Source organism: Onychostruthus taczanowskii, unplaced genomic scaffold (genome assembly GCF_017590055.1).
Source record: "Onychostruthus taczanowskii isolate IOZ18803 unplaced genomic scaffold, ASM1759005v1 scaffold18, whole genome shotgun sequence".
In the NCBI taxonomy this organism is placed as follows: domain Eukaryota; kingdom Metazoa; phylum Chordata; class Aves; order Passeriformes; family Passeridae; genus Onychostruthus; species Onychostruthus taczanowskii.
The window spans coordinates 12,753,143-12,768,882 of record NW_024499017.1 but is presented as its reverse complement, the minus strand read 5'-3'; the positions used below and the strand labels follow the sequence as shown (position 1 = coordinate 12,768,882).

General features: G+C 51.5%; 1 protein-coding gene across 3 annotated transcripts in view; it reads right to left on the bottom strand.

Annotated features, from left to right (window-relative positions):
- Positions 1 to 15,740, bottom strand: part of ZC3H18 (zinc finger CCCH-type containing 18) — a 44,753-nt gene that overhangs the window by 3,246 nt on the left and 25,767 nt on the right. For all 3 annotated transcript variants that reach the window (XM_041400775.1, XM_041400774.1, XM_041400776.1), the window contains 8 exons: positions 11,895 to 12,095; positions 9,488 to 9,607; positions 8,009 to 8,110; positions 5,683 to 5,826; positions 4,901 to 5,053; positions 2,766 to 2,920; positions 2,055 to 2,251; positions 813 to 909 (listed from right to left, as the gene is read on the bottom strand). In XM_041400775.1, the coding sequence (XP_041256709.1) occupies positions 813 to 909; positions 2,055 to 2,251; positions 2,766 to 2,920; positions 4,901 to 5,053; positions 5,683 to 5,826; positions 8,009 to 8,110; positions 9,488 to 9,607; positions 11,895 to 12,095 (1,169 nt within the window). The remainder of the gene's footprint in view (positions 1 to 812; positions 910 to 2,054; positions 2,252 to 2,765; positions 2,921 to 4,900; positions 5,054 to 5,682; positions 5,827 to 8,008; positions 8,111 to 9,487; positions 9,608 to 11,894; positions 12,096 to 15,740) is intronic.

Sequence of the window (15,740 nt, the reverse complement as noted above, 5' to 3'; positions counted from 1 at the left end):
TCTGTGGCTGCCAGCTCGGTTTCCCGAGCTGCTCCTGCTGCTGGGGAGGATTGAGGCCCAGGAGAACACTTGGAAAGCCCAGGTCTTTCTAAACATCCAGGGCAGAGCGGGTTGTGTCACCCAGAGGTGGGGCAATCAGCCCATGTCCCAGGCTGGCTGATGCAGGCAGGGGTTGATTGCATCCCTCCCTCCAGCCCAGCCTTTCGAAGCACCAGCCTGGCTGGCAGGGACAGCTGTCCCGGGAAAACTCCGGGATGCACCAAAGGAAACTCCTGTGACTCACAGTCCTGGGGTGGCTGAGGCTTGGAGTGATCTTCAGGATCATCCAACCCAACCTGTAGCCCAGCACCACCATGGTCACCACTAACCCTGTCCCCAGGTGCCACATCCACACGTTTTTGGAACACCTGCAGGGATGGGGACTCCCTCCCTGACGGTCTGTTCCTTTCTGGGAAAAAAATATTTCCTAATTTCCAAACTAAACCAGTTCTCCACAGCCACATCCAAGGCCAGCAGCAGTGAGCAGGAGGCTGTGGGGTGGATGTGGAAGTGAGAACTCCGTGTCTTCAAAGCCAAGGGCTTGTTTTTTTGGACAGGCCTTACAGGAGGCACACTGGGCACAATGTGCCCCTGGGACAGTGTGACAAGGCTGGCACTGGCCTGCCCAGGGCCTCAGCTCTGCTGTGTTTTTGCAGCAGGATGGTCCATACCCCCCCTTTATCTGGTGGCAACGTCACTGTGAGGTTTTGGGATGACTGCAGTGGATCTTTCCAGCTGTTGGAAAGCAGAGCCTGGGCTGGAGGATGCCTCACCTCTGTCAGGTGACAGGTTGGCCCGTTTGGCTGGAGGAGAGCTTGGCCTCTCTTTGTCTGCTGGCTCATATCTCTTCCTGCTTCCTTTGTCAGCTGCCTGCAATGGAATTAAAACAATGGAGCTGAGCAGCCACTTCCCTCTGCAGAGGGAAACAGGCACAGCCTTTCCCTGGGATGTGCTGCAAACACCTTTCCCAATAAACTCTGCACACACCAGTCCCAGCCATCCCCAAATCCACCTAATTCCCAACCACCAGGAGCCAACAGCAACACCCCCCTGCACCAGGGTTAAGGCTGTGCTAATTTCAGAACAGCAACAGGAAAACAGCAGCTTTCTGGGATGTTTTTTTGCCCAGCAGCACCAAGGATAGCAGATGTGAAGGAGGCATGTGGAGCCGTGCCTTTTCCAGGCTGTCATGTGTCACTGCACACTCCTCCCTCCGGAGCAGCTTCCTGCCTCTGATAAAGCCTCCTCACGTCAGAGCACAGGGAAGTAGAGAAATCTGCAGCCTCAGACTGCGCCGGGGAATTTGGGCTGGCAGAGCAAAATATCAAAAACAGGAACCTGCCCACGTGATGGGGCCAACACCCTGCCCCAGCAGCAAACCCCACGAGGCCCAACTCCCCCACACGGGCTGGCATCTGCGCCGAGGCTCCAGCCGGGGCAGCGGGAGCAGAGGAGAGGGGGAGAGCCCAGCTGGGCACCCCAGGAGCTGCCCTGCCCCTTGTCCCTCTGCCCTGTGTGCCTGCTGTTCCCTGGTGTGGCACAGGAAGCGCTCCCAGAGCATCTCCCAGGGGAAAGGTCCCTGCACACCGGGACCTTCGAGCAAGCGGGGAAGAGCCTGGAAGCTGCAGCAGGAATGTGCCCCAGGGAAGCCGCTAACACAGCCCCAAAGTGAAGCCACCACAGGGTGTGTGCTGCCAGACTGGTTCTGTGTGCTGCCCTCCAAGCCAGCCCCAGACCTTCCTGGCTGAGCTCATCCCAACAGAGCCAAGCCTGGAGCTCCCCTCCTGCCAGGATCCATCCCTTTCACTCCAGCAGGGATCCATCCCTTTCACTCCAGCTGGGATCCATCCCCCTCCTCCTGGGATCCATCCCTTTCACTCCAGCAGGGATCCATCCCCCTCCTCCTGGGATCCATCCCTTTCACTCCAGCTGGGATCCATCCCCCTCCTACCAGCATCCATCCCCCTCAGGCCCCCAGGGGCAGGGAATCCCAGCCTCCAGGGATTCATTCCCACCTTGTTCAGGAGCGTCAGTTTGATCTCCTTGTGCCCGCTGAAGCTGCCCTGCTGTGCCTGGGGGGCCGAGGGCTGCTGGCCCTGGGGCAGCTGCTGGGATTTGCTTCCTGGGGTGGGCTTGGCTGATTTCAGGAGCTGAGCAGGCACATCCCGTTTCCTCTTCTCCTCTTTAGCACTGTCTTCTTTTTTTGACTTTCCTGTTGAAAGCAGAGGGCACAAGTGGTCACTAGGGAATGGTTCCTGTTGCCTGCTCTCCCTTTGGGCAAGAGGACGCTGCTGCAGGGATGGAAAAGCCCACAGCAGTTAGCACAGCTTGTGGACACCAGGTTAAGGGATTCAGGAAACCAGCATTTCCAGAGAGCAACAGAAAAGACAAAGAACAAAAGGCTTTTGCCACAGACTGCCATGGTCTGGAACGAGCAGAGGAAGAGCAAAGTGATACTGGAGTTGTCCAGATTTACATCACCTTCCAAGGGTGAAAGAGAATGGGAGAGGAAGAACTGCCAGGCAGGAAAAGGGATGAGACAACCAGAGGCACAGGGATGGAAGGATGTGGATCTAAATTTGCTCCACAGCCTCCCTTCTCCCCAGGATCTCTGCTCAAGGATTTTCCTGGAGCCCACAGAATTGCCAGGGAAGGATCCCTGCTCCTCCCTTCTTCTCCCAAGACTCCCTGGAGGAATACACCCCCAGCAGAGCAGGTGCCTGTACCTTTCTTCTGCTGGGCCGGGGTGGGGGAGCGGGAGCTGGCCGAGGACACGGGGCTGGCCAGGTCCGCGTACATGTCCTCGGAGTCGGCGCTGCGCACGGAGCTGCTGCTGGACGAGGCACTGGACACGGAGGAGACGCTGCTCACGCTCAGGGACCTGCCAAGAACCCACAGCTCATCACACCCAGGAAGGCAACGAGGCCTTTTTTGCATTTCCCTGCGTGGCTGGGTGTTGGGAAGCTCGGCAGGGAATGACACACAAAGGCCGTGTGTCCTGGGGTGCTGCTGGTATGAAAACCCCAAAGCTGTCGGGTGCAGGCCTAGAAAGTAATGATTATTTATAGCCAGGATTGAGGCAATGTGTAAACAGGTCACTGTTTGCCCAGGAAAACAGGGAGTGAAAGCAGGGAGTGCACTGGCACATCCAGGTCAGTGTTACAGCTCAGGGCAAGGGTTCCCTGGCAGGGTTTCTGCTGCTGGCACGCATGCACTGTCACGACTGATAACGACAGGGAGATGCCTCCAAGATGGAAATCTCCCAGCAGGGCCTATCCCAGGAAGTGTTCAAGCCAGGCTGGACAGGGTTGGAACAACCTAGTCTAGTGGAAGGTGGCAGAGAGTTGGACTGGATGAGCTTCAAGCTCCTCTCCAAGCCAAACCATCCCACTCCATGAATATTCAGGCAGCCTCTCCAGCCTGTTCCACGGGCCACACCGCCCTGCTCTGCCAGCAGGGCCCAGGCTCCCTGGCTGGAAGCTGCATTGGGATGACTGAAGGGGCTGTGGCAGCTTCAGCACGGACCAACCCTCTGCAGCCTCTACCCCTGGCACCAGGAGCCGAGTTCTGAGAGGTCTCATGGATTGTTCCAACGGTGCCAGGATGAGCCAGGAACTCCTCCAGGCTGGCCTGGTGTGGGCACACAGTGCATTTGCCACGTTTCCCCCTTCCCAGAGGAGCAGCACAGGCAGCCCCAGTGTGCTCACATTTCCCATCCATGCCCTGGTGCTCTCTGAAGCTCTTGCATCACCCCAGGCTGAGCTGATGAACGTGACAAGCACGGAGTAAACAAGCCGGGATTTCCGTAAAATAACGCGGATGTTGAACCTCGGAGTTCCACAGGGTTCACAGATGGGAATTTGCAGCTGCTCAGAGCCAAATCCTGCTCCATCCACTGGTTTTACACCACAGGGCTACTCTAACACCCGTGTGCCAGGGAAGTGTTGGGTTTCAAGGCTCTGCCTGGGAGGATTCAGGGAATCCTCTGTGTGAAGAGATGAAAAAAACCTGAAGGAATGACTCGAGAGTGGTTTGTTTTTCTTTGCTGGAAGGATTTTGTTGTTTACACATCCCACAGACCAACAGACTTGGAACTGTTCACTTGGGGCTAAACACAAAGGAACTGGACCTACAACTTTTCCAGCAAAGGGAAAAAATCATTAGCTGGGCCTTTTAGGGATTTTCTGACCTACCTCTCTTGACAGGGCAAGCATCTTCCCTAAGGACAGGAACCAGAGGTAGGAGAGGCTCAGGAGAGCCAAGCTCCATAGCCTGAAACTGTTCATTTGTAGTTTAATTAGGATGTGGGATCACCCTGGCCAGAAGGAGTTGTTCTGGTCACCATTTAGCTTAAATGGGTACTTGGACACACATGACAGGATTATTTCCTTGAATAAACCACAAGGGAAATATCAGGGAATCATGGAATGGTTTGGGCTGCAAGGGACCTTAACGATCACCCAGTTCCAACCTCAACACCTCCCAAAGGAGCAGGCTGCTCCAAGTCCTGTCCAAATTGGCCTCGGACACTTCCAGGGATGAGCCAGCCACAGCTTCTCTGGGCAACCTGAGCCAGGGCCTCCCCACCCTCACAGGGAAGCATTTTTCCCAAATATCCCATTGAAATATCCCCTCTGTCAATTTAAGGCCATTATATCTTGTTCTATCACTCCATGCCCTCCCCAACACTGTATTCCCATCACAATTCAGGATTTGGGATCTGTGACACAAACCCAAGCTTGTCCCGCCTCCCAGGCACCTGCAGCTGGTGCTGCTGGAGCTACAGAGAGCTTCCACTGCAAGAAACCAACAGCCACAACCCCTGCTGTTAAATAAAGGTCACAAAGGCTCAGGGCTGTACCTGGATTTCCTTGAGCCGGAGGGAGAGTGGGAGACTGAGGCAGAGGATGATCTGGAATGAGATCTGGAGAGAGACCGGGACAAGGACCTCGATCGGGAGCTGGAGCCGCTGTAGCTGCTGGCACTGCCACTGATGCTGCCACTGATGGTCCTCCTGCAAGGCAGCAAACAGCCCTCCCACAGTGACAATCGTAATGGCAAAGAGAGAGAGGGGAGGAAAACCCCAGGAGAAAAGCAGAGATTTGCTCAGCACCCTGTGACTGATGCCCAGCCCTCCCTGAAGGGTGATCGGCCCCCTCCACCACTTCTCCCAGTTTATGTGCTGGGAATGATGTTCTGTGGTGGGGGATATCCCTGGGAATGATGTTCTGTGCAGGGGATATCCCTGGGAATGATGTTCTGTGCTGGGGATATCCCTGTGGCCAGCGTGGGTCAGCTGCTGACCCTCCACCACACAGATCCGTGTGGCACCAAACAGATCTCCCCCACATTCCTTTTTCCCCACCTTCACAAGCAGCAGCTCTCAAAAATGTCTTTTTTTTCCCCACTCCCACCCTGATTTTGCCACATTTCCTGTATTCCAGCCACTCCATCCTCCCTCCAGCCTCCACAGGCAGGAGCCACTCAAGGCAAATCAGGAGCATTCCCCTTTTCTCCCTGCCCCAGGAGATGGATTTCTCCCTGAACACTCCGGGATTTGCTGGATCTTCCAGGAGACAGAAACCTGGGATTTGCTGGATCTGCCATGAGATCAAGCCTCACTCCACCCCCCCTATCTCTCACCTCCTGGGTGGAGTCCTTGTCTGCCGTTCCTTCCTCCTTGCTTCCCGATTATCCCCTGCCTTGGCTGCCTCCGGGGCTGCTGCTGTAATTTTCGTGAGGGGCTGAGGGACTGGGAGGGCAGTGAGTTTCTTCACAGATTTCTCCCTGGAAAAACGACAATTTGCAGGTGTGTGATCCCAGGGGGTGGGCACAGAGCACTGATGTCCTCAGAAATGATGTGCTCTGGTTTGTTGTTTAATATTTTAGAGATTATAGAATCCTGGGATGGTTTGGGCTGGAAGGGACTTTAAAAATCATCCCACTCCACTCCATTCCACAGGACACCTTCCACAATCCCAGGTTACTCCAAACCCCATCCAACCTGGCCCTGATGTGATTCCTGAAGCTGCAAACACTTGGCTGTTTTACCAAAACACAAACACCATGGATTTCCCTAAAGGGATTTGTTCCCCATATGCTCAACTAATTCATCTTTTCAGAGACAAATTACGGCTGTACAACAGCCAATTCTGGAGATATTTGACTTGTAAATTAACTCCTGAAGCAGACTGGGTGGAAATGTTGTGTCTTATCCATTTAATTCCATCATTTTTATCCCAGACACTTACACCTGCTTAAAATCTGCCAGTCAAGCTTCAGACTTGAAGGATGAAAGGTGCACAGTTAATGCAAAAATTCTCTTTTTGACTCCAGCACACAGATCAGGAGGGTGCAAAACAGCCTGTGTGTGCCTGGATCTGTCCCTTGGCTTGTGTTCCCTGTGGAAAACTGGATGGGAGCACCAGTGTGTCACCCAACAGGCACTGCAGGAGATGGGGATGGCTCTGGCTCCTCAGGGCTGCCCCATTCGGGGCTCAGAGCACTCCAACCTCTGCTCTGGCAGCTGGACACTGCTCCAAGCATGATCCTGGAATGCTCTGGGCTGGAAACACCTTGAAGATCATATTCCACCCCCTGCCATGGCAGGGACACCTTCCACTGTGCCAGGCTGCTCCAAGTCCTGTCCAGCCTGGCCTTGGGCACTGCCAGGGATCCAGGGGCAGCCACAGCTGCTCTGGGCACCTGTGCCAGGGCCTGCCCACCCTCACAGGAAGGATTTCTCCCTGATATCCCATCCATCCCTGCCCTCTGGCAGTGTGAAGCCATTCCCTGTGTCCTGTCCCTCCATCTCCTGGAGCATCCCAGCTCCCCTCAGGCCCTGGAGCATCCCAGCACTGATTTCACACCCATGAACTGGGGAGGAGCTGCTGTCTGCACACACACACTGGCAATTCCTCCTCCTGCTGTGCTCAATATCTGCAGTTATCCCCTGCAGAACACAGGATTAAGCCCATGGCACGTTAGCCAGGGACAATAATCCCTGTGCTGGGGCAGGCTGCCCTGGTGTCACCAAACCAGCACTGCCAGGAGCACTGGGAGGGAGCAGAGGGCCCCAGAGGGCTGAGCCCCAAGTGGAGGGGGAAAAACCCCAAAAGGCAGGATAACAAGGGACAAGAACTGTGGCAAAGGGGATTGTCCTAAATTCTGGAGAATTCAGGGGGATTCCCATGGTGTCATTTATTTGCAGGTCAGCTTAGAAGAGGTGACATCACTACGGTGTTGTGTCACCCTCCAACGTCCCCGTAATTTGCCACTGCAGGGTTTGTGAAATAGCAATTTCAGGAATTTAAAGAGCAGCAGGGCTGTCAGAATGTGCCAAAACCATCTGCAGAGAGCTCCAGTCCTGTTTTCATCCTTCTCCAGGGTGAAAAGTTGATGAGGCTGAACTATTTCTTTATTCTGAGGCTGTGGATTAAGCAAAGCCACAGGAGAGGAAGGAATTTAAACTTTCTTACAACTCCTATTACGTATATTTAGATTATACAAATATATCTGCACACACAGAATGTTCCAGCAGTGAATCATGTGTTTAAACACTTGTATACAGGTAATATTTAAGGATACTTGTACAGTTTAACTTGGATTTAATAACTAAGTGTCATTATTTAATTAAATTGGCCAAGCTAAAAACTCTTCAATAAAGTTTGTATTTTGCATCTTTCGTTTCTTTTTTCAACTCAATCAGGTTTAGAATCCCAGAATGGTTTGGATGGGAAGGGACCTCAAAGATCCTGTTCCACTCCCTGCCATGGGACACCTTCCACTAGCCCAGGCTGCTCCAAGCCCCATCCAGCCTTGGACACTTCCAGGGATCCAGGGCCTCCCCACCCTGACAGGAACAATTCCTTCCCAATATTCCATTTAATACTGCATTCCTTCAGCTTAAGGCCCCTGGAGGTCAGAAGGGCTTGTCTGGACTCTCACCCAGAGGAATTTGGATGCTTACCCTTTCCCAGGAGGTGGCAATAATTCCCCTTTAGCCTTGGCCAGTGGCTTGTGAGGAGATGGTGTTGGAGAAGGAGAGGGAGAAGATGAGAAGGACCTTGACCTGGAAAGGAAGGAGACATCACTCAGCTCAGGCTCTGGGATTGCAGGAGCCTTTCCTGGCTCTCAGGGCATTCAGCCACCACTGCCTCCTCCCCAGGAACCTCCCTGAGCTCCTCCTGGTTTTATATTTGGACTCCGTGCAACAAAACTTAACTTCTGCCATCAGAGAGTGGGAAAAGTAGGAAACAGAAGGAAAAATAAGATGAGACTGTTGCTGTGGAATACCTGGACTGCCTCTCAGCTAGAAGAGAGGCAGTCCAGGTATTCCACAGCAACACCTGAGGCTGTCTCCATCCTCTCTATTCTCTCCTTAGGGAGACTACACTAGAAAATAAGTAGGATTTTGAGTTTTATGTTCTTTATGTCCTGTAATTCCTAGAGCAGTTCATCCTTTAAACAGCAGCAAAACCAAAAGAAACTTGGGAGAAAGACAAAAAATACACCTAAACCTAATCTGAAATTCCTGGAACACAAGAAGCAGCATTAAATGGTGCATCCCAAAGGTGACAATCAAGGGCAGGAGCTGTTTCCTGAGCCCCTGAGCACACACCACGTGCTGCTCCTGGGGTGATTCACCCCAGTGCCAAGAGTGGAAGTGCCTTGGTTGCACCCCAGTGCCTCAGCAGCCTGACTCCTGCGTGACAGCTCCTCTGGGGACAGCAGGGCACAGGGTGTTCCTCACCCTGTCACCTCAGGGAGAGGCAGCCAAGGGTGTCACCCACACTGGCACTGTCCTGCCTGGAGAGTGGATGGATGGGGAAGCTCATTCTGCTTCCCAGGTGGAATCAGCTCCCAGCTGAGCTTTTCCTAGGAGAAAGCAGTCCCAGAAGTGACAGAGTGTGTTCTGCCATCACCTGTGGGATCTGCTCGGGGTACCCATGTGGCTACAGCTCCTATCTAAGGAGCCAGTTCTCCCACTATGGATATTCCAGACTTGGGAAACTGTCTGCAGGGGCAAGGAAGTAGCAGAGGAATAAATCTTAATCAGCATGGGACACTGGATTGCTACTTTGAAGTGTCAGGACTATCACAAGACACAACTGCTTTAATAAAGAAACGGGATTTGCCTCTTGAAATAGAAATCCCAGCAGCACAGAACAGAGATGCTGCTGAACTTCCTCCAATCAGAAAATGCAAATGATGGGAATGTTAATCCACCACAGGCATGGGAAAGAGCCCAGCCACAACAGCACTGCACCTGTGGGTGGGAGCACTGTGGAGAGGAGGGGGTGGCTGACAGATCTCCTTCAGCCAACAACCACAGCCTCCCTCGCTCAGCCAAGGGCTTGGAATGGTTCATCTCAACAGAGCAGAAAGGAACTGTCAGGAAGCATTTGGAAACCATCCCACCATGGGTCCCCAGTCCCAGGAGCCCTACCTGGACCTGCTGCCTGAGAAAGAGCTGTGCCTGGAGGAGCGACTGGAGTAGGAGCTGTAGGAGGAGGACCTGGAGCGCGAGGAGCCGGACCCAGAGTAGGTGGATGAACGAGAAGAGGACCTGCAAGAGAAATATTACAATTCAGAGCTTCCTGAAAAGAAATATTATAATTCAGAGCTTCTTGAGAAGAAATATTACAATTCAGAGCTTCTTGAGAAGCCCCAAAGTTTTGTTTCCAAAGATGTTCTGCTCCAAGCCCCACCAGCTTTCTCCTCGGGGAACTGTCAGAATTTACAGCCTCTCCTCCAATGCCCTTTTTCTTTTAGGGAGGATGCTGTTGTTGCTACTCTCTTTGCACCCTTAAATAAGCCTCCCTTCCTTTAATTACTGATGTTCCAGCCTTTTTGGGAACAGCTTCCACATATTTTGTGCCTTTTCACTGGACAATCCCCTGACAGATCACCTGGCTGGGTGCAGTGATCCCAGCAGGAAAATCTGCTTCAGGAGGGCTCTGCCTCTTAGATGCCTATCTCCAATATAATGTGTTCCTCATTCCTCCTGGATACTTTCCCCCTCTTTCAGGAGCTTCAAATTCAAGCATTTAAAGGAAATAGATCCAGTTTGTGCCTCAAGGCTTTTAGATTCAGGGAGTTTCATTCTGAAATGTGGTTTTTATCTTATTTTACACCATTGGTTTCCAAGCCCCTTGCCAGCTCTCCAAGGCTCTGTCAAACCTCCACAATCCCAGTTCTCCCAGTAGCATCAACCTGCTCTTAATGGAGTGAGCTCAACTCCTCCCTCCATCCCAGAATGACCAGGACCCAGTTTTTCAGCTCCCAGCTCTTGCAGGGTATCTGCAGTGGTTTGCTCAGCTTTTCCAAATTATAGCCACAATTCCATGAGTGTTTCATCCCAGAGGAACACCATGACTTGGAATATGGGGCTGAGACACACTGAGCTGCTATCATGCAGACTGCATCCAGCTCTAATTCACTGGAAAAGTGGTTTTTCCAAGGATTTGCCTTTTCCTGGTCTCCAACAGTCACAGCACAGCTCCCACAGCTCCCTGCCTGCTTTGGGGTTTAATCTCACTCTGTGTCCATAGATGCTCCTGAGCAGCAAGTCTTGGACTGCTTTCCCAAACATAAAACCATGGAATGGTTTGGATTGGAAGGCACCTTAAGGACCATGCAGTTCCACTGGGCAGGGACACCACCCACTATCCCTGGCATGGAGAATCCACAACCACTCTGGACAGCCTGTTCCAATCACCTCAACACCTTCCCTGGGCACATGTGGGAACAGGAAAAACAGAAACTTCCACAGGCACTGAAGGGTTTGATCTGCAGCCTTGGAAGACACTTGGATTGATGTAAAAACACAATACACAGACATTAGGCAGAAAAATCATAAACTTGTGCTTCTATAGTTGTAAGCAAGACTATGCCTTAAGTAAGTGAGAAACTGTATTGATAAGATGGTGAAGGGTTTCTAAGGGTGCGGTTGTATGAAATAAGCTAAGAGTTTAGAAGTTATAACAGAAGCATATGTGTGTAAGTGAGTTAGAAACCCATTCCTGTTCCTGTTTTTGATATTTTGCTCTGCCAGCACAAATTACATAAAAAGTAGGAAAGTAAAGACAAATAGAACAATGGTCTGTGCATTAATGTTTGTCTAGAATAACTGCCTAAGCTGCAGAAAAGTATATTTAGTGAGATATTAGGAAGCTCTAAGCTTAATAATGGAGCTCTGTGCATTGTGTTTTCAGGCTTACAAACAGATATTGTATTGTATATGTAAAATAAGCAGGTGTTGTTTTAACCAAAGGTACGTGTGCTTACAGTGGTTGGATAGAACCACTGCCAGTCTGCTTTTGCTTTGTGTGATTGGTCAAAAAACTTATTTTCTAAGTTGTAACATTGAGTTCTTAGCCTGCTGCCTGGGATGTGAGCTGCTGGCACCCTCCCACTGTCACGAGCACGGAATGAGTACGTGTGCTTACAGTGGTTGGACAGAACTACTGTCAGCACGCTTGTGCTTTGTGTGATTGGTTAAAAAACTTATTTTCTAAGTTGTAACATTGAGTTCTTAGCCTGCTGCCTGGGATGTGAGCTGCTGGCACCTTCCCACTGTCACGAGCACGGAATGAGTACGTGTGCTTACAGTGGTTGGATAGAACTACTGTCAGCACGCTTTTGCTTTGTGTGATTCACTGCCAGCATGCTTTTGCTTTGTGTGATTGGCCAAAAAACTTGTAAAATAAGTTGTAACATTGAGTTCTTAGCCTGCTGCCTGGGATGTGAGCTGCTGGCACCCTCCCACTGTCACGAGAGCGATGCTGGGGAACACGACAGCTCCAGGCCGGTTCCCAGGAGCAGCACCCTGCCACGAGCCCCGTGGCTCTCACCTGGAGGAGCCCGAGGCGGAGGCGGACGAGGCGGAGGCTTTGCGGCGCCGGCGCGCGCGGCTGGGGGACACGGACACGCCCAGCTTCTTCTTGGGGGACTTGGACCGGCGCCACGGGTCCTTCCACTCGTCTGCCCGCTTGGACGGGGCGCTGCCCAGCAACGCGGCCTCCTTGTCCTTCTTCGGGGCCTCGGGCTGCCGGCTGCGCGACACGGACACGTCAGCGGCGGGGCAGGGAACAGCGGACACGTGCAGTGCCGTAACAGGATAGTGACAGAAGGGAAGGGAATGGAATGGAGGATAATGGCATTGTATTATATATGTGATGTAAGAAATATAGTATAGTGCAATGTAATGTAATATATTGTAATATAATATAATACAATGTAATGTAATACAATGTAAATATATATTATATACGTATATATATTTCTATTTATTTGCATATGTAATTGTATATAATAATACAACAATATAGTGGTGATAATACATTAATATATTATATAATGATGCCATTATACAATATTAATATATTACCAATATATTAATTAGCAATACTAAATTAATAAATAATTAGTTATTAATTACTATTCACATACTATAATAAGATGCATACATAAACATACATGGCCATGGAAAAACCCCCAAATTCCTGCCTCAGATAGATTTATTACAGCTCCCAATCTGCCCTGTGGGATCCCAGGAGCGTTTTGGGGTGGTGAGGAGTTAGGAGAGCTCTCAGTCTGTGAACCAGGGACAAAGCAGCGCTGCTCTGGCAAGGGAAGGCAAGGGAAGGCAAGGGAAGGCAAGGGAAGGCAAGGGAAGGCTGGTCCTGCCGAGAGCACACCGAGCTGGAGCCAGCCCAGCCTGCTGCAGGGAGAGGAGCCACCACAGCCTGGACTCTCCAGTGTCCCCATCACCAGGACACCCCTGGGGCTGTCACAGGCCAGGACCCAGTGACCTCCTTTCCCCTTCCAAAGGGAACATTTCCCTCCCCCTGGCCACAGGGCAGGCTGGTTTGTCCCTGGCTTGTTCTCTGGGTGCTCAAACACCACCAAACGAGGCGCCCAGCCAGGCCTCACTCTCCATCTCCTCCCTTCTCTTTTTAGGGCTCTACTTTCATTTCCCATTTTTTGGTTCTCCAGGTTTCCTTTCTCCTCTCCAACCCTCTGAAAATAACTCAGGGCCAACTTTTCAGCACCTGCACCAGACACTTCCTTAAGTACTCCAGGATGAGTTTCTGGAGACTAAGACTTTATTACCTCTCTTATCTCTGGGTGATTTAACCTGGAATTTTTCCTTGCCCTCGCTCTAACCTGCACTCAACTCCTCAATTACCTGCTTCTAACCTTCTCCCTGGGGTTTCAGGCAGAGCTTGTGAAGGATTAAAGCTTTCTGAAGTCTCTTGCACTCACCAAATTAGCAGGGCAATGATGAATTTATTGCTTTCCTCAAAGCAGTGAGTTCCCAGGGAATTTGGGGAAGGAAAGGCCCCTTCCCCGCTGGGTTCAGCCAGTACCACCCCATTACTCACACCACCGAAGCAACCACTCCCCAAACAACTTCCTCTAACTTTTTGAGATAAAAACAGCCACCTCCAAGTTTTCTAATAATTCTAGGCACACTTCAACAAACCCCAGGATAATGAGAGCTCTTGGTCAGGAGCCTGTCCTTTGAAGAGTTCACACCTCACAGAAGCCTCATCCCCCTCTTTTTGGCAGAGTTTCTCTTCCCCAGCCCAGGACTGGGATGTGCTGACCTAAAAATCCAGCATCCGACTCTTTCCTTATCTCTGCTGATGTAAAAGCAGTTTTACTCTTTGTCCCACAACTCCCTTGGAATATTCAGAGGAAAACCCCTCCTTTCACATTCACCCCTCCCACCAATCTCACTGCAGCCCCGGCAGAGGAGAACTGGATCCTCCAGAAGAGGAGGATCCAGTCCTCCAGAAGTTCTCCAGAAGAGAACTGGATCCTCACACAGCAGTGCTGAGTGCCCGGGGGGGAGCCCCAGGCAGGGTCATGCTGAGCTTTACTCCCCAGCACCCCCATTCCATCCTCCCCCTTTCCCAGCACTGCCCCAACACACACTGTTCAACCCAGCACAGGGCACCTGCAGTGCTTTGGTCCAGTTTCCCCCACAATTCCATGAGTATTTCACCTTGGAGGAGCTCCACCACTCGGAGTATGTTATAACCTGCTAACATCAATAGTACAAGCTGGGCTCGAGGGCTCCTTCCAGCACATGTTTACAAATCCATTTGGAATTACCAGTTTCAGCTCTGGAATATCCTCAAATTAACCAGAGGAGAGAAAGAAGGAAAGGAAACTGGGAAAAGCCTCCACACCTTGCATGAAGCAGCAGGATAAAGAACAAGGAAAGGAGGAGAGAAAACCACGTGAGGGTGCTCATGGAAAATGCCCAATATCCTGATCCAGTGTCCCTTCCCAGGGAATTGGGGTCTGTGAGCTCTGGGAGATGCAGGGGGAACATTCTGCAGGCACAGGCAGCTTTATCTAGGATAAAACCTCTGCAGAAGTTTCTCCAGAATGACAAATGTGGAAAGCAACAGCTCTGCCAGGGAGGTTTAGGGTGGATATCAGGAAAGGCTCTTCCCCCAGAGGGTGCCCAGGCTCCCCAGGGAATGGGCACAGCCCTGAGGCTGCCAGAGCTCCAGGAGCCTTTGGACTCTGCTCAGGATTGGATTTTGGGGTGTCCTGGGCAGGGCCAAGCATTGGCTGAAGATCCCTGTGTGTCCCTTCCAGCTCAGGGTATCCCACAAGTCCATGAACTAAAAAATGCTCCTCGGAGCTTCCAACGTGGGGCATCACCAAAGAAACTTGTTCAGCCTAAAACTGGGATCTCTCCAGGCTCAACTCCCTCCTGAACCAGTTTTCAGAAAGAAAAGCATCCTCCAAGATTTCTTCTCCCTTAAAACCACCTCAAACTCACATCCAACAGCCCATGCTGGGAGCTGGAACAACTCCAGCTGAACTCCAAGCTTGGGTGGCAGCTGGGAGCAGGGATGAGTCTGAAAGCGTTCTCCCTTAAAACAACCTCAAACTCACATCCAACATGCTGGGAGCTGGAACAACTCCAGCTGAACTCCAAGCTTGGGTGCCAGCTGGGAGCAGGGATGAGTCTGAAAGCAAATCTCACTTACTTGCACCTATTACCTGGTTTGATGCAATTCCCTGTGGATGAAGTCACTTTCTGGAGGAAAGGTTTTTCCCCAGGAAAACCACAACAGAAAGCCTCCTTTTGGGGCGTGCTTGGCTTTTTGACTCAGCACTAAACGCTATAGACGAGGAAGGTGCTGCTCCTGTCAGGACAATTTCAAAGCCTTCTCTCAGAGCTTCCAACGTGTGGCATCACCAAAGAAACTCGTTCAACCAAAAACTGGGATCTGGGGCTGCTGGATTAATGTTCTCCAGTGGAATTCAGGAGGCAGAATGAAGGTGAGCTGGAGCAGCTCCCTAGAGAACATCCCAATGACAGCCTGGCCATCTCCCAGGTTGGGAGATGAGGAGGGCAGGATTTCTCCTCACTTTCACTCCTACAGCCAGGTCATTTTGTGCTGGATCTGGGGCTTGGTGGAGCTCCCAGCTCCTGAATTCAAGAAATCAAAAAATAAGAATGGTTTGCTGCTGGCTCAGTGAGATCAACCTGCCATGGAGAAAAGGAGGGAAGAACTCCAGGGCTGGTGAGCCTGGGATCAGCTCAGGAGTTCATCCTCAACCTCACACAGCTGCCCAGGTTGCTGGCAAACCTCACCCACTTCAGAACAGAGAGTGGCAAAGAACTCCCATGTTCAACCCAATCTTTTTCACCAAATTCCAATTTTTAG